Raw genomic sequence first — 18,687 nt, 5'->3', positions numbered from 1 at the left:
GTTTTGAAATTTTGTAAGAAGCAATGGAATTTTTATGGACGGTCAAGTCAGAAATTTTTAAGGTCAAAAAATGACTACATAGTAAGTGTTTTCAAAGAGATAAACAGAATGCTCCTCATCAATGAGACATGCATAAGTACATATGATATACAGTGGTTTGGGGAAAATCATAATTAATTTCAGCTTTTCAGCACACATAGAGAGACAACGAAACATACCCTCCATTGATGACCCATCTGTGGGGTTGCACACTATTGCATGATTACAGAGCTTGGAAGTGATTTTTTACTTCGCTATTGAATTATTATTTTTGAATTCATTACTTGTAATTAATTCTTTTTTCAATAACGTATATATGTTGCATTATGGCTGATACTAACAAGGGATAACATCACACCTTTTGCCATATAACAGTAATTTTTTGCTTATTTTAGAATTGCAGGGGTGTAATTCCACTAAATGGGAAGGGAAGAGATCCATAGTTTATTTGCTGGCCATGCTATGCCTTGTGCTCAGTTGTGGACATTGTGTTAACACTAAGATTATCAAGAGAAGAGTGTATTTTGTAACACAATCCACCAATTTGTAGAATTCACATGGGGTTAATTGATTTAAGTCTTTACATCCCGCCCTATGTGGCATACAAATACTAAAATCCGTATCTATAGATGAAAAAAAATGAAACTATAAACATAATTGAAATAGACTAAAACACATTAAACAAGTGAACAAGTTTAAAACAGGTTGAGAAGGTTAAAACAATTGAAATCATGTGCATAAATATTTTGGAATTATTCAATTGGGCTCCAGAGGCTTTAGTGAATACACTTTTTTCTAACTTGGCACCTAAATAAAGCCACCTTTGGCCTCCAAGAGGAGAGCATTTCACATTTGGGGTGCCACAACTGTGAAGGCCCAGTCAGACAAGTGGCCGCCTGTAGCTTTATCCTCCATGAAAACATCCCATACCTTTCTAAAGGAATATCTTGTGGCAGCAGATGCCACAGTTTTATCTACACACCTCACCACCAGAGAACCCAGCTTGTTGCACTCGTTTTCTCAAGTCAGTGGAAAGAGCTGTTGCTACTTGTCCAAAAGAATGATTTTTTTTTTAAAAAACTATTTTATTAATTAAAATAATTTTAACAGCTAAGGCTGCAGAATTAATTCAGTTTGACAGCACTTTGCCATGGCTCAATGCTATGGAATTCTAGGATTTGTAGTTTTGTGAAATATTTAGCCATATCTATCAGAGAGTTCTGGTGCTACAACAAACTACAGACACCAGAATTCCATAGCATGGAGCCATGACAATTAAAGCAATGAAAGCAAAATTAAAGCATTAATTTTGTAATCTGGCAGCAGCCTCAAATAGTTGCAGCCAGAGTAAAACCATTGAAGACTGGCTATGACTATTTTAGCTACTGCTGAGAAATCAAAAAATGAAGGATTAGGTAAAAATGCACCTATAACAGCAACTTTCTGGAATAACTTGGAAGTAGAGCAGCAACAATTTGCCTTTTCAGATTGATATTCTAAGCTCTGCCTGAGTGAAAGGGCTTTCTAAGGATATTCTCATGTGACAAATCCTGAATCAACATGTAACATGGGCCTATGTTCACTAGAACTGAACCTCAAAGAACAATACAATAGTGTCAAAAAACTGAAGTCTGAGTCCAGTGAGCTTGCATAGCTCTTGAGAAGCACTCCTCCCAATACGCAATGTAGGCATTGTAAGGAAATCACACCATTGGTACCAACTGGAGAGTTCCTCTAAATACAAATTTCAGGTTTAGATCTTCACTAAGATCACTTTAAAGGAAGAAATTTCTTAACTCATGTTACCGTCTCACTTGGAAAAGAGAAGTACCAAATAAGTACCAAACATGGGGGAGGGGGAGAAAGAAACTTCTAATTGACAGAGACCCTCTTGGGCACACAGAATTATTTGTTCAGTTCTTTGGATCTTTGCCATAGTCTGTACAAAGATACCCTTCAAAAAGATAGAACTTATACAAACAATACAGGAACATTGCATACATTTCTTTTTAAAAGGGGAGGGGGATTGTTAAGTGAGGGCATCAGTCAGCAACTAGATTCTTTGCCAAGTTTTTGGGAGCACAAGACATTGATACTGACCTAATAAGCTCTGGGGATGATGAGGTCAGAAACAATTGCAGTTTCTGCAATAATTGTAAAAGCTGTTTTCCAGACATGTTCAGCAAGGAACTAAAGCTCCAGGAAAGCTATCCAGCTGATGTCATACTTTGAAAACTGTAGCATACTATAGGATAAACAGAAATAATGTGTTTTCTGAGAAAAACTCAGGCCTGTTACAGACTGCCCAAATAAAACTGCTTCGGGTCGCTTTGGAGGTGTGCTGTTTAAATGGTGCATGGGCCCTAAGAGTCTGGAGGTCGCGCCAAAGCCACACTCCATTCCTAAGCACTGGAGGGAAGCTTTGGTGCAGCTTCCGGATTCTTTGGATGCATGCATCATTTAAACAGCATACCTCCAAAGAGACCCGAAGCAGCTTTATTTTGGCAGTCTGTAACAGGCCAAAGAGTCTCCTGCACTGTTGCTTTAGACATTGGTCTAAAGGACCACCTCTCCCCATATAATCCACCCCGCACTCTCAGATCGGCCGGGAAGCACTTGTTAAGGGTTCCTAAGTCAAAATACACCTTGACTGCACAAAGGGCGTTTTCTATCTCGGCCCTGCAGCTTTGGAACTCCCTTCCCGACGAGCTCCGCTCCGTCACCTCTCTAGATCTCTTTAGGAAGGAACGAAAGACCTTTTTCTTCCAACAAGCTTTCCCCCATGTGTCCTGACTTCATGTTGTTCTCCCCTGTTATACAATGGTTTCATTCAGCTAGCTTGTTTTTTTTCTTTCTGGTTTTTTTATGCTGTTCATATTTTTACAGTGTTTTAACGTAATGAGCTGTTTTTATGATGATTATACTGTATGTTTTGTATTCTGTTTTGTATTCCTTTTGCTTTGCTGTAACCCGCTTTGACCTACCCTGGAAAAGCGGGCTATAAATAAATAAATAAATAAATAAATAATAATAATAATAATAATTATTATTATTATTATGGGGTGTGGGAATCATGTGGCCATCCAGATGTTGTGGGACTGCAAGTTCTAGCAGCCCTAACCAGGACAGCCAGTGGTGAGGAACACTGGGAATTGTAGTCTAGTGTTGGCTAGAGTGCCACAGAATTCCTGCCTCATTTATATTGACCTACAAGACATGGGGGGCTAGTATTAATAGATTCATTTGTCTCTCTAGCCCATTGAAGCACACAAAGTACAAGAAGCTTTTGATGGCATTTGTCACCTCAGTGCCACATTACTCTTTGCAGGCTGAAAGATCACAGGAAGATTTCACCGTTTCTGTTTAGTGAAGGATTCCCTTCATTGAATTAGACAAATTCTATAAATTCTTCTTTTTAGTGTGCTTTCCCTTTGCCTCATGAAGGAAAACTACATGTCTGTTCATTGACTCACGTGGTTAAATTAAACCAAAGAGATACAAGTACTGGGACTCAAACTTTTTCTACTCTAGGATGTTTTAGATTCTTCATCTATGTTGGCACAAGAAAGACTATAGACAGGAAACCCTTTTAACATGTTATTCCTCCAAATCTTGTTTCAGTGGAGTGTCCTTATAGTGGGCCCTTGGTATCTGCTGGGGTTTGGTTCCATAATCCCCTATGGTTGCCAAAATCCATGGATGTTCAGATACCCTTAAATGGAGTGGCATAATAAAATGGGGTCCCTTGTATAAACTGGCAAAATCAAGGTTTGTTCTTTTGAATTCATTTTTTTAAAAATATTTTTAAGCTGTGGATGCTTGAATCCATGGATAAAGAATCTGTGGATACAGAGGGCAATTGGATATTGTTTTTTGTATTCAGCTGTCACTTGCAGAAGTTAGCATAAGGAACTATAGTTGTTGTTGTCGTTGACGTTGTTGTCATCATTGTATGCCTTCAAGTTGTTTCCAATTTATGGTGACCCTAAGGCAAACCTATAACATGGTTTTCTTGGATAGATTTGTTGAGAGGGTGTTTACTTTTGTCTTCTTTGTTTACCAAGAGAGTATGACTTGAACAAGTCAGCCAGTGGACTTTCTATGGCTGAGCAGGGATTTGAAGCCTGGTCTTCAGAGTCATCTTTCAGTGTGCAAGCCACTACACCACACTGGCTTGCCGAGGAACTATCTTAGAAATACTTAATTTTTGTGGCTGAATGCATTGATGTCTCTACATCTGAACAAACTCCATTTGGTAATATCTTGTATTGTTGAAAAACGAGTAAAGGAACATTTCATTTTACAGTGGGTGGGGGAGACAAGAGATGCAGCTCTACAGTTTACAGTGGCTTTAAGCAATAAAATGAGCACATGGTGTGATAAATAGTTTTCCACCTCCTTGCTGCTTTGTGTCAGAAAAAAGTTTGCCAAGGAAATAGACGGCTTATAGCTATCTCTGTTTTTGCATCTCTCTGTCAGATTTCTTGCAAACCTTTTGAAGTTGATGGTGCAATGGTGCTAATTGAGGATGGGAGGATGCTCACAGCTAGGGACACTAGCTAAACTGGAGGCTATCCTCCTGTTGAAAGAAAAGGTGGTGACTAATAGAGTGGTAATCAAGCAGAACAAGCTCAGCAGATGTTAGGAGGGCCAAACTAGAAGTTACATTAAGTATCCTTCCTTGACCTCTTTCCATTAACAACTGAAAACATTCTTCTGCCACCAAGCTTTTAAAAATTAAACGGGACAGGCTTTTAATGATGTGCTGTGCTATGTTCTGGTTTATATGGTCTTTTAATGAATTTTGATGCTTTTAGTGTTTGGTATTTTAACTTTATAAATTGTCCAATTGCTTTTTAAATAACTGCTTCTATCCAAGTTTTTGTATGGTTTTAAATCTTTATTGGTTTTAAATATATTGTTAGCTATCTTGGGAACCAATTATTGGGAGAAAGGTGGAATATAAATGGAGGAGATGATGATGATGATGATGATGATGATGATGATGAAGATAGTGATGGCCCTTGATGTTTTATTTATCTGAAGGCCTGCCTTCTTCCGTGTGTACCTTCCCAAGCATTAAGGCCCTCTTCAGAGGTCCTCTCAGTGCCTCAGCCAAATCAAGCAAGTTACTCAGAGAAGGCTTTTCTGACATTTGTGCCCCAAGCATAGAACAGATTTTTCAGAAAGATTTGAATGGCATGATCTTTATGATCTTTTCAGCACCCTTTTATTCACCTAGGCAATTTCATCTCTAGTGTAACATGTTTTGAGATTATAAGAGAAGTTAAAAGAAGACAGCAATGCTGCTTGTAGAGAGTGAAGAGAGCTTATATCTATCTCAGTTGACACTGCTTTTTGCCTTAAGAGGAATTTGAAGGTAACCTGGAATCTTGCTCAGGCAAATGATCCTCCCTTGTTTTGATAAGCTAAAAAGATTTCAGAACAATTAGTGACATATCTGCAGTTTTGTTCCACCAGCTGTCCTGCCCTGCCTAAGGCAAATACTTGAATGAAGCACATTGTCTGTGAAGGCAATGAGTATTGGGGAAATTTATTTCAGAAGTTATCAAATTTATAAAATTATACAGGAAACAGTATATTTGTACAGTTTTTTAAAGCATCTGCCTGACAAAAGGAAGCAAATGCCAGTCTGTTACTTACTTTGCAAGCTAGCCATGCTTTGAAATTTAAAGTTATCAAACGCCAAATGGTTCTAGGCCATCTCAGTAAGGCCTGTTGATTTCAAACTAGTTTCTTAGAGTCTGTAGATGGGGGGGGGGTGTTCAAAATATTTTAAAGAACTTCTATATATTTGAATATTCCACTTATTACAGAGTATTGGGACAGATGTTAGGAATCTTTTCTTCAGAGGGCTTAAACTAGAATATGAGTCTGGAATGCAGTAATTGTTGAATGAGAGATTGGCAAGGATTTCAATTTTTTTGGAAATCCATGATTGGCTAAAAGAGGAGAACAATGTCAGAGTAACATTTAGTTGTGAAGTCGAAGGCTTTCATGGCTGGCATCCATACTTTTTTGTGGGTTTTTCGGGCTATGTGGCCATGTTCTAGCATTTAGTTGTTCCAGTGTTTGCAATTGGAAAAATTCAGTTTTCCAAAGGGTGCAGTTCTGTTTATGCCATATATACTCGACTATAAGTTAATCGCATGTACACATCGAGGGCAGGTTTTTGGGCCAAAATTGTGGATTTTGATATGACCTGTGGATAACTCAAGGGTAAAACTTAAGGGCATGTAATGAAGAATGTAAAGTTGAAGCAAAGGAAAACAATGCCTAATAACTTACAAAATTCTAGCAAGCATAACTGTGCTTATACTAAAGGTTGGGTGGATGAGAGAGTAGAAGGCAGTCAGTGCTTCCAAGGCAGATTAAACTCTTGCCTTTCACCAGGGGATGGTTGTGTGTGTGTGTGTGTGAATTAAACTACAGTACTTACATTGACCTATGGATATGTCGACTCAGGTTTTTGGGTCAATTTTTCAACCTAAATTTCTAGACTTATGCATGAGTGTATACAGTGCTTAATCCTGAGTATGTTCTACTGAATTCAGGGCCTAAATACCCTAGGGACGCTAGATCCCATCCGATCTTAGAAGCAAAGAAGGGTCAGCCCTGATTAGTACTTGGATGAGAGACTGCCAATGAATACTAGGAGCTGAATGCTATATTTCAGAGGATGTAGTTGGCAAAACCACCACTAAGTATTCCTTGCCTAAGAAAAGCCCTCACTCCTTCACCTTGGAGTGGCTCCTGTAGTTAAAATCTTTCCTTTTCCCCATCCACACCAGTCTCCAGTCCAGAGTATGTGCACTCTATAAACCCCTACACACATAATGGCTATGTCTCTCTCTGCCCCGGTGGAGAAGGACTGAATCCTTCCTAACCAGGGAGAAATGTCTCCCTTTGCACTTGGGAACAGCAACCAAGCAAGTGGCTTAGTAGTGACCAAGAGACCTTTTTTCTGCATTGGCCTTTGATGGAGGGGTGGCGTGGGTGAGAGGCTTTTCGGTTGCTGGTCAACCAGCTGATTGGGTGTTGCTCCCTGAGTGACCAGGTGCAAGAGCAGCAACTGAGAAACCTCTTGCCTGGGTCAGCCTTTGTTACAATGGGAACTTTGTGTTAATCGGAAATGGCTGTTCCGCAAAAGATTCAAGGACAGTAGAGGCGAGGGGATGCTTCTCTGACATTTCAGAAGCACAACTGGCTTTCACACCCTCGTGCTTCAGGGACGTTTTACCGTTGCTTAAACCATGGTAAGCACTGGTGTGAAAATCTTCATAATCTTGTAAGAAATGAAACACTGACAACCAGCATTTAAATACAATTTTATTGTTCTTTTATTCAAGTTTGTGTGGACCTGGAATTATTTTACATGCTGCTATCAAATAAATTAAACCCATCGATGCTAAACAAAGTGGTCTGAAACTTTACATATTGGGACAGTTGTGGGTGTATACCCTCTAGGGCTGTCCACTGAGGAAAAGAGGTTTGGTGAAGGAGAGGTTCATTGCAATATGTTGTTTTGAATTTGCAATAGAACGGTATACCTAATATCAAGGAATATGCATGGGGGTGCTAGGATTGTTGTCCTAGAGGAAAGGGGGTAGTAGCTGGAAAACATTCAGGAGCCACTGAATTAAGCCTTGTAGCAAGCTTCGGCTATCCTGTCTGAGATATAGGAGATTACTACACACCATTTCTGCACCGGGAGGGACGCAGGATCTAAAACTCGAAAACGGATTCTATCTTACTGCCCTGTTGCTGGGCAGTACACAGCCTGTATGCAATTTGGGTTTTTCCAGGCTTGTTGCATAGCTTTTCATACATGGGATTTTCCCGTCTATGAAAATCTGTGTGAGAAGCCAGGGTTGCATATGGGCTGCCTGCTGCCTGGAAACAGGGCAGTGAGGTAGGATCTGTTTTTTAGTTTTAGATCCTGTATCTCTCCCAGCAAAGAAATTGTGTGCGGTAATCTCCATATATTTTAACACTGCCCTTTCCTTTTGCTTGGAGATAAGCCTCAAAAACTTTGAGAATTTGCAGCCTCATCTTCTAGCTAGAAATGACTCATGAAAACGGAAGACTCAAGGCCAGGCTGTGAGATCTTGCAATCCTCGTGCAGCTACTGCCTCTTTGTTGAGGCTACAGTCCCTTTCTTGTAATGGTTAACTTATGGGTTAATGGTAGAATAAGAGCAATGGAGGAAGATTTTGATGGTGAAAAAGAAATGGCAGTGGAAGGGAGCCAAGTGGGACTTCCTTCCTAATCTTCTGTGTTTTTCACTGCCAGCCTTTTTATTCAGACATAGCATCCATGAGCACTTTGTAGAAGTTCTGGAACACATTGACATACAAACATATAATCAAATTATGTTCAAATGTCTTTATCTGTGTGTTTTTTAGTATTTATCTCTTTAATTTTCTACTTTTCTCCCAATATGGACCCAAAGCAGTTGGGTCCCATTTTTATCTTTACAACAAACCTGTGAAGGAGAATAGGCTGAGAGATAGTAACTGGTCCCAGGCCACACCTGGCTGGGCAGGGCTGGTCTAGGCTGAATGGGAATTTGAACTTTATTAACCTCAGTGCTGATGCAAAAACACTAACCACTAGTGACCTGATCACTCCCAAACATCCTCTCCAATCCATTACTAACTGTTTTTTAAGGGTGAGGGGGCGGTTTGTAAACAGAAGATTTCAGGGTGCTAAAACAGGAAGGAAAGCATGAGACAGGGTGTTATCAGTACTTCAGCTCACAGCAGCCTCAGTCAACTTAGCCAATGGTCAGGGATTCTGGGAACTAAAGTAAAAAAAACCTGGAAGACTGGCTGCCAATTAGTTTCTGGACAAGCTACCATAACTGGAAAAGAGTTACTTACTACCTTTAAAGTCCTATGTGACTGTGGCATCACTGTGGCATCACAAGACACTCAGTGACACCATCACTCATGGTGTCACCCCCTCATTAACCTCTCCCATACCAAACTATACAGAATCCTTAGTAATGTTTTTTGTACAAATGTTACTCATAAATCATAATTCCTGTATATCAGTGGATTTAACACAATAGTTGTGATCCAAGCAACTAACAAATTTAAAATTATGTCATTAAATAACAATATCATACATGCAGCCTAAATGTATTTACATGTACATAGTTTCATGTGGTTAAAGTGAAAATTTGGCAAGATGTGATGTTTTTAAAGGAAAATTTAAAAAAATAACTTTTTAAAACAAAAGTAAAATTTTAAAATTAATATAAAAAACCCCCCAAGGCCCAGCCTTTCTCCTCCCACTCAGCCTCACCTCACTTCACCTCACTTACACTAGCCCTTCCACTGAGCACCAGTGTTTTAAAGGGATGCAAGTGAATACCATAGCCTGTTTCTGCAAAGAACAGATGTTTGGGGAGCAGTGGTGCCACACCCCTTAGGGTGTTACCTGATGCACACCCTGCACCTCCCTTGTGATATCCCTGCTATGTGGTTTGGGCCCTAATTATCTATGGGATTACTATCTCCCATATTATCTGCTTCATGCATTCATGGGCTCTGGGGAATATTTACTCCACTCATCAAGAACTAGGCTGGCAACTGTCATTAGCCACCCCCAGACCATGGAATAACCTGCCAGAAGAAATTTAACAGCTGGATACTCTGTCTGAATTTAAAACAGCATTAAAGACCAGTTCCTTGTGGCAAGTCTGTCGAGATGCTTTTTAAATTATTAATAATTAATCGGTATGGACAGATCATTTTGATATGTATTGGTTTTATATGCTCTTTTAAATTATATGTGTTTTTAACTGGTGTTATATGTTCTATTTTAACCTATTCTTGCTCACCACCTCAATCCATAGAGAGGCAGATAATAAATATAACAACAACAACAACAATTTCCTAATCACAGGTGGGTGTCTAAGGAGATTATCACACAGGGATAAGAAACGCGAGAAAAGCGCTATGTTTTCATCATGTTTTCATGATCGCAGGAAGATTTTCACATAACGTCATGCACATCCCGTACTTGTCCTGTCATCAAAGTGTTGTGCTAGTGCAACTTCTTATTAACACCCCCAAAGCTTCATTAGTGCTATTGTGAACATGGGAAAGAAAATCACATTTCAGTAGCACCATTGGGAATCCATCATTAAACCTTCTGGAAATAAATTGAGTCCCCCAGTACCCCAGTGTCCCGTTCAGCAGAGTCACTTCCTGGGTCACATTTGTAAGTCGCAGGGGTTGTTCCCACTTAAGATTTGAAACGATTTAAAATACAACGTTTTTAATAAAATCGATTCAAAATAACACTGTTCTTATCCCGCTATCCGAATCGCTTTGTTCATCGTTCCCATCTGGTTATTTAAATCGAAGGTTTTACCTGCAAGCGTTCCTACTTGGCATGAAATCGGTGTTTAAATAAAGCGATTCTTCTCCTCCATACCTTATTTGGAGCTGTCAATCAATAGTACGTCAGAATGACGTAACGTTAATCCGGAATATTTGGAAGCGATTTATCTTTTGGCATCGTTTCCATTTCATTGACTGTTTGTGAATTTAGCGAATTTAGGAAACCCAAGCTCTTTCCAGAGGAACTATGGGATAGGTTTTGCATGACAGCATCCCCTCTTCATGTCTCCCAAAAGACAGCCAGGGAGAATCCCTTCAGAGAGCACAGAGATCAATGGGGGAGGCTTCTGGCAAAGCGAATTTTAAAGAAACCCAAGCTCTTTCCAGAGGAACTATGGGATAGGTTTTGCATGACAGCATCCCCTCTTCATGTCTCCCAAGACAGCCAGGGAGAATCCCTTCAGAGAGCCCAGAGATCAATGAAGGAGGCTGCTGGAAAAGCAGGGAGGGAGCACTCTTCCCAAAGATTCTCTTTCCAGGGTTGGAGGAGAAGGCAGATTCCATTTGAGAAAGGGAGGGAGAAAGGCTCTATCCCCCCCCCCCATTGATCAGAGCCCTTCCTTGCCTGGGCGAGATCAGATGCCTCCTCGCGAGGAGCCTTCCCTTCCCTGCCTGGGCGAGATCAGATGCCTCCTCGCGAGGAGCCTTCCCTTCCCTGCCTGGGCGAGATCAGATGCCTCCTCGCGAGGAGCCTTCCCTTCCCTGCCTGGGCGAGATCAGAGCCCAAGCGGGCAGGGAATGCCTCTTCGAGAGGAGCCTTCCCTTCCTGCCTCTCCTCCGTTAGAAATGGGCTCTCCCCACACAGAGGGGAGGTTGCAAAAATAAAAATAATCCTTATCTCTTATTGAAAGACCACAGCGGACAAAGGGGTGAGGGAAGCAAAAATGGCGACAGCCATGACAGATGGGGACAGAAAAGGCAACTCCCCCAAGGCCAGCCCCAACGCAGTCCGCTCCTCCCATCCATCTAACACGATTCAAAGGCTGTCGTTCCTATTTAAATACTCCGGTTCCTAACTCAAATCAATGGAAGAACGTAGGTCGGACCCTAGTGTTTTTTTAACACGCGTTAAATGAGGAAAGCTCGAATTAAATTTCTATCCCGCTCTACGATTCGATTTGTAGTGGGGACGATTGCGGGTTGCTCTAGAACCGTTCTAGGTTTAAATCGGATCCTAATAGGAACGCCACTCCTTGGATTCGATTCAGAACGCGGGGTTTCACCTAGTGGGAACAACCCCACAGAAGAGTTCCTTAGTGGCGAGGGATTACCTGTTTTTTTCCTCTCTGATCACCACCCCTTCTTTCGACATGTGGAATGTAAAAGTGCTATTTTACCATTTGTGAATCATTAATGCCCTGTTATTGCAACATCGTTTGAAAGTAAGTGTTGCAATTTTGCCATTGTATCATTCTTGCTAAATTATGTTAGAATAGCATTATTAAAGTGTAAATAGCCCTTATGTGATAATCTAAAACTGTTCAGTGAATCCAAACAGGCATTCTTTGCAGCTGAATCCAAGTTGGCAACCCTTCTGCATTGATCACTGGATCTAGGAGTGGAACCCAAAGCCCTCTAAGGGGAGGCTAGTTGTTGTATAGAACTTAGTTTACTGTGTTTTTTGAAAGGTCACCCTACATCCCTTAAGCTGAAAGAGAGACCAGCAAAGCAGCTGTATCCAGATGTTTCATAATTCTTCACCACAGAAAAAGAGGACTGAGTCGAGTCTTTCCAAATAGGTCCTTAAGATTTCATTCCGCATGTTCATGTGTTGATTGGGAATACCTGAATATGTTTTTTTTAATTACATGACAAAACTACTTTTTGTGTTAAATACTAAGGAGGCATGTAATGTTGAGACATCCCCATTCTGCAGTCAGTCTGCTTATACTTCATAAACAGAGCCAGATTTTGCTTGCTTTTGAAAAGGTTTAGTTAAGCCTTAAAGGCTTTTAATGGTGTTTTTTTTTTTAAATTGTTAGGGTGGTTGAAAGGTTGTTTGGAAAAGAAAATCCAGTGGAGAGCTACAACTTTGTATTTACTGACACATCCTGAAGGAAATTTCATTATGGCATTGTGAAGGTGGTGAATGCTGGCATAACTTGGCATCCTGCTGTTTGTGACTGTTCCATATAGGCAATATACTGCCCGCAAATGCTATTGCCTTCAAAACCTATTGTAGAGCTTGGATAAGTCACTGCTTTGGACTATAGCTCCTAGATTGTTAGCCATGATGGCTGCAGGGATAGTGGAAAGTATAGTCTGAGAAAACTAACCTTTTCAGGCTATTTTTGGGTCTATTGTCATTAAGGTGACAATAGACCCACATGCTTATTCCCTTCAGATTAAAAAAATATTTAATTTGAGCAAAAAAGAACTAATTCAGTAGAATCATGAACTAAAATGTTTAGAAAGAATTTCCTTTTGGCACATTCCTATATAAGCCGCCTTGAATGCTGGGAGAAAGACAGGGGTATAACATAAATACACATATAAATAAATTATAAAATGCATGTTTACTTTAGTAAGTCTTGAGTCCAGCTGGGAGCGAGTGGGTAAATGATTGCAGCATAAACTCTTTAAAACAAATTTAAACATACCAATTTTGTATAATAAATGCATGATAATATTATAAGGATAATATAAAAGGTGTCCACAGGATTATTTTTTAGTTTTCTTTTTTTAAAAAAACCACAATTTATATAGTCTAGCAGAATATGAATAATGTTTCAACTCAAAAATAGTCAAAGGTTTTCATATTGAGTGGTGGGTTTTGATCCAGTGCATTTCTTTCTGTCTCAGGCTTGTTTGATTTTGACATTTTATATTTGTCTTGTGTGTGTTTGTTTGTGTGAGTGACACATATTAAGTGCAGTGTTTGAATGTATTTTACAGTGAGGATATTAACTGAACACCCATTTGACTGATATGCCTGACAGTTCTTCCTTGTCCATCCTTTTAACAATGTTAGAAGGCCGCCTAAGTGGTTCACAATCAGATTCAAGCAATTCTCTTTAATTCTGCTTAGTCAGTTACTATACTAGTTGTAACCCATCATGCTAAATGATGCCCAGAGCAATATATAGTGGCCTGCTAAGTGCTTGATAGTGCTTCTGCTTTTGCAGTCATAGGCAAACTGAAGCGTGTTACAGATTGCCCGAAAACGGCGGTCTGCTCGCGCCGCCGGTTGCTGCGTCCGGGAACCGCAGCGGACAAATCGTGCGGTTCCCGGACACAACAATAAGAAGCCACAAAAAGCGGCTTCTATTTGCGCCCCGGAAGTGGCACCACGATTTGCTAGCCGTACACTTGCGGCGTCACTTCCACCGCAGGACGTGTGGACGCTAGGCATCTGCGACATCAAAATGGCGGCGTCTGTGTAGAACGGGGGCTGCCATTTTGTACGTGCCGAGCGTGTACTAGGGTTAGGGGCATCCAGAAAGGATGCCCCTTCCTAGCCCTAGTACGTGCTCGGCACGTACTTTATGCCCGTCCAGAATGGGCCAGTGTTAGATTGAGGACAAATGTCATACCCAGACACTCCTGCCTTCTTTTCTCTCCTCTTTGTTCTTCTACCCTTTAATCAACATGCCTAGGGCCTGACAAACCACATTTTTCCTATTCCATCTTGATGAGAAACTGTAGTTTAGTGTCTATTGACAAATCAGAGTTGCAAACCAAGGTTAGATCTTGGTTTGCAAACCAAGCTTGAAGACAGAAACAAAACCACAGCGTCCTGATTCAGACATAACAGAATATAGTGGTTTGGCACGCCTCTGAAGTGTTTAAATTGGAAAGAATAGCTAAGGATTTTATCACACAGGATGCAAGTGCCCATATCCCATGAATAAAAAATGGTCATTAAATTCCGTGAATATCCTGTGAATATCCTGCAAGAGCAGGATTGTTTTCAAACAACATTGCATGATGTCATCATGTAGTCATGGCATTAGCCCGTGAATAAAGCGGCAAAATTGCACTGCTTTTCATTCATGTGAGTGAAAAGAGGCGCAATTTTGAGACTTTATTCATGGGATAATTCCGGAATAATTGCGACATCATGTGAAAACAATCTCACTCTTGCAGGATATTCATGGATTTAATGACTGTTTATTTATGGGATGCAGGCGCTTGCCTCCCATGTGATAAAGTCCTAAGTGAACTCAGGCTGTGCTGGGCTTGATGTACAGTGCGCCTGTGTCATATGCAGATTTGAGTATATGCTCAAACCTGTGTAGAGCCGCATGGGAGCGCGGGGGGCGGCACATCCCATTCTAATGAATGGGGCACGTGCCCATGATGCGTGTGCGCCGCCGCGTGCATGAACCCCATTCAAGTGAGTGGGGCTCGAGCATATGCATTTTTTGGCTTACGTGAGGGGTGGGGGGGGGTGTCTGGAATGGATTCCCCATGTAAGCCAAGGGCGCACTGAACTGGCATAAAATGAGAACCTAAGAAAAGCAATCATGGCTTCAAAACTGATTTTGTGAATTTTTATTTTTGAAATGTTATAATATGTAACTGTCTATATTTTCTCATTTCAATTTTTAGACCAAAGAATGGTGGTAAATACTGTGTGGGACGGAGAATGAAATTTAAATCCTGCAACATAGAGCCATGCTCTAAGCAAAAGAAAGATTTCCGTGATGAACAATGTGCAGTCTTTGATGGGAAGCATTTTAACATTAACGGTCTACCTCCTAACGTGCGCTGGATTCCTAAATATAGTGGAAGTAAGTATATCTATAAATGGGCTGGGTACTAGGTCCCACATATCTAGGTACAGCTTTCCAGCTACCAGCTTAATGCTCTGATTTGCTTAGATCCAGATCTGATTTTTGTGCTTAAAGGATTATGAGAAAATTTCCCTCTCAGTATTCATGTTGAACTGACAAAAATCAACCATTTAAAGTTTCACAGTTTAAAGAGCAAGTTACATATTCAAGAAAAAATTATCAAACAATTATTGGAGATTAAAATGATATGATGATTAGTTTCAACAGAAAAGGAGCTGAGGAGAAAAGTCACTCATCAGAAATTGGAACAATTGTTTTTTCTCCCCAGATACTAAGTTCTAGATATCAAATCAGGCATTCACCTCAATGTGTGAAGGGACAAATGGTGAGGAGGACATGGATTTCCCTGTACGTTACACCTCCAGACAGACAAAGCAGTGTCACAGACCTTCTCTATTTATCAAAACAGTTCCCATTATAAAGGTTCTTTGCAATCATGTTCTGTCAAACACTGGTGCAAGGTTCCTGTGATCAAGAACCCTGATAAGGCAGGGTTCCTGTTCACAAGAGCACTGTAATAACTGTGTTCAGCCAAACTAAATTACAAAGCCCTCTTAGAAACTTCATGCTCAATGTGTGACGGTCTAGTATATGTTCATGGATCTTTCAGCATCCCGTGAGCAGAGTTTACATGTATGCCTAAATATTGGTCACCCATTTAATCCTCCACATACTCAAGCAAACACATGAAGAGGGTTTCAGTGGTTGGAGAGCTTCCAGGTCTGTTTTAATTGGTCTCCATTTTAAGCCGATTCTTTTGACCTGCCTGCTTTTTCCCACCACTTCCCCTTTGTTTTTACTATTTACTGGAATGCCACATCTATTGTTTACTGCTGTATTCCTGTGTGGTTGAAGCAGTCCTCAGCCTGCAACCCCAACTCACTTTTATCCTGGCAACTGATCAGGGAATATCCAAACAGGCAAAGGATTGTTTCTTGCTGAAAGAAATCCCAGCCATCTGTTCCTTGAGTAGCTGCTTGAGAGGGAATGGAAATAAATTCAAGAGTTGTGGGACAGTAATAAGACATTGCTCATTCACAATCTGAAATAGGAGATCAGTAATAAAATAACCTGATTGTTTTGCCTTGGCAGTTTTAATGAAAGATAGGTGCAAGCTCTTCTGCAGAGTGGCAGGAAACACGGCTTATTATCAACTCAGGGACAGGGTTATTGATGGCACCCCTTGCGGCCCCGACACAAATGACATCTGTGTACAAGGGCTTTGTCGGGTAAATATTGTTTTCTTTCATTTAATTAGCTTAACCCTCTTCAAGAAAAGATTACTCTCTTCATCTTCTTCTCACATGAACTGATACCTCTGTTCCACCTCCTTCAGTATTTAATTATAGCATAGAGCCTTGTTATCTATCTTAGGCTACAATATTTCCCTTTCATATTATCATTTTGCACCATCCCCTCTTTTACCACTTCTGGCTTCTTGGTGTTGAACTCCAGTTCTCATCAGCCCCACCCAGATGGGCAATAGTAAAGGATGATGGGAACTGGAGGCAATTAAGATTGGGTGGGCTATAGATTGGGTGGGCTATAGGCTATAGGCCCTAGAGAATATCTAGGAGTTAGCTGTTGGCCAGAGCTGAGAGGGGCTGAAGAACCCAAGCTAAATCTACTTTGGATTGGCAGTATAACATCTAGCATCTCAATCTCTCTATTAACAGAACTTGCTGCCAACTGTACTTTTTATGCAAAGAAGGATCAGTGGTAAGGACCAGTAGTGCAACATGTTTTGTACGCAAAAGTCTCATGTTCAGTCCACATTATCTCCAGGTAGGCCTGGGAATGATTTCTGCCTGAAACCCTCAGAGCCGCTGCCAGTCAATGTCCACAATACTGAGCTAGATAAACTAATGGTTTGACTAAATATCTTTAGCTCTTTCACCCCCCCCCCTTTGAAATTAGATAAAACTGAGTAAAGAACCAGAGGAAACAAACATTACCTGTTACTGGTGGCGCAGTGCTTAAATGCCTGTACTGCAGCCACTCACTCAAAACCATAAGGTTGTGAGTTCAATACCAGCAAAAGGGCTCAAGCTTGACTCAGGCTTGCATCCTTCTGAGGTTGCTAAAATGAGTACCCAGACTGTTGGGGCAAATTAGCTTACAGTTGTAAACTGCTTAGACACTGCTTAGGCAGTATGAAGCAGTATATAAATGAAGCTTGTTTGTTTGTGTTTCAACCTGTTTGAATTTTCTGAACTGGAGCTTTTGCGTCTCTTTTTTTCTGTAGAGAGACTGTTATATATTAACTGATATATATCCATATATATTCATTGAATATGTTTTGTTTGGTGGGGGAGGAGACAGAGAGAAGCATAAATATTACATATGTGTATATATGTGCCCATTTATATTTATGTGTATGTGTACATTGCATACACATATTCTATATATTTGTGTGTGTATGTGTGTTTCCTCACATATATACCCTGTCTAGTCATCTCAAAGGTGCAAAAGACATCTTATAATAATAAAATAGATTTAGGAGAGATGTAAAGGTTAAATGCAAGATGTATTAAAAACACACGCACACACAAACAAGGTGAAAAATACACTTCTCTCAACTTCTGAAACCACTCTTAAAAGTGGTTTCAGATAAGAATAAGAAAAAAGTACCTGTCTTAAACTACGTGATTGTGTTACTGAGCAGCTGATTTCTGATCTTAAGCTGAATCTCCACTGCAGAAATAATGTAGTTAGCTTTCACTTTAAAACACTGTTTTAACTGCCACGGCTCAATGATATAGAATCCTGGAATCTGTAGTTTGTTGTGGCATCAGAGCTCTCTGACAGAGATTGCTAAATATCTCACAAAATTGCAACTCCCAGAATTCCACTGCATTGATCAGTGCAGATTGAGCCTTAGGCTCCATATTTATGTTGCATGCCAAAACTTCCAGAAATCCTATTTACTAAGAGCTGGTGACATGTTCGGAAAGCACTGCTAAGGTTGGCTTTATTACATCTTGCAACACCGTTATCTTGACGTGAATTGTGCAGCCCAGGTTTATCCTGGGTTCACTGAAAAATTAATAAAGCCAACCTTATTGACTTATCCAAGAAACAAAATGATCAAACAATTGTTGGAGATTAAAAAGATATAAATCCTCTCAACTGAAAAGGAGCTGAGGAGGCTTATCCATTTTTATATAGCCTCTGCCTGGGCCCATGTGGCATAACCATAGCTTGGAAAAGCTGTACTTGTGGGAACAACTCCCAGAATCCTGCTGCTGTGGTTTTCCAAGCACTGGGCATAACCATCATGTGGTCTTGTTTGCTGTTCATGCTACAGGTTTATTTATATCCCCCATCTCGCTCCGTGCTGCCACCACTCAATCCCCTAATGCTGAGTGGGTTTGTATTTCATATGTTAGAGCTTGAAGAGACTCATTTTTCATGTTCTA

At 40.4% G+C, this 18,687-nt stretch overlaps 1 protein-coding gene across 1 annotated transcript in view; it reads left to right on the top strand.

The window, feature by feature from the left end:
- LOC149321293 (A disintegrin and metalloproteinase with thrombospondin motifs 9-like) overlaps window positions 1–18,687 on the top strand; it is a 186,200-nt gene that overhangs the window by 46,404 nt on the left and 121,109 nt on the right. Inside the window, exons 13-14 of the mRNA XM_089519004.1 lie at window positions 15,024–15,205; window positions 16,361–16,497. Coding sequence (XP_089375130.1) covers window positions 15,024–15,205; window positions 16,361–16,497 — 319 coding nt within the window. The remainder of the gene's footprint in view (window positions 1–15,023; window positions 15,206–16,360; window positions 16,498–18,687) is intronic.

The sequence above is a fragment of the Sceloporus occidentalis genome, unplaced genomic scaffold, assembly GCF_023333645.1.
Source record: "Sceloporus occidentalis isolate IW3139 unplaced genomic scaffold, rSceOcc1.0.p SCAF_1, whole genome shotgun sequence".
NCBI classification, from domain to species: domain Eukaryota; kingdom Metazoa; phylum Chordata; class Lepidosauria; order Squamata; family Phrynosomatidae; genus Sceloporus; species Sceloporus occidentalis.
Note: the sequence above shows the minus strand (reverse complement) of the source record. Positions and strands in the feature narration are given on the sequence as shown.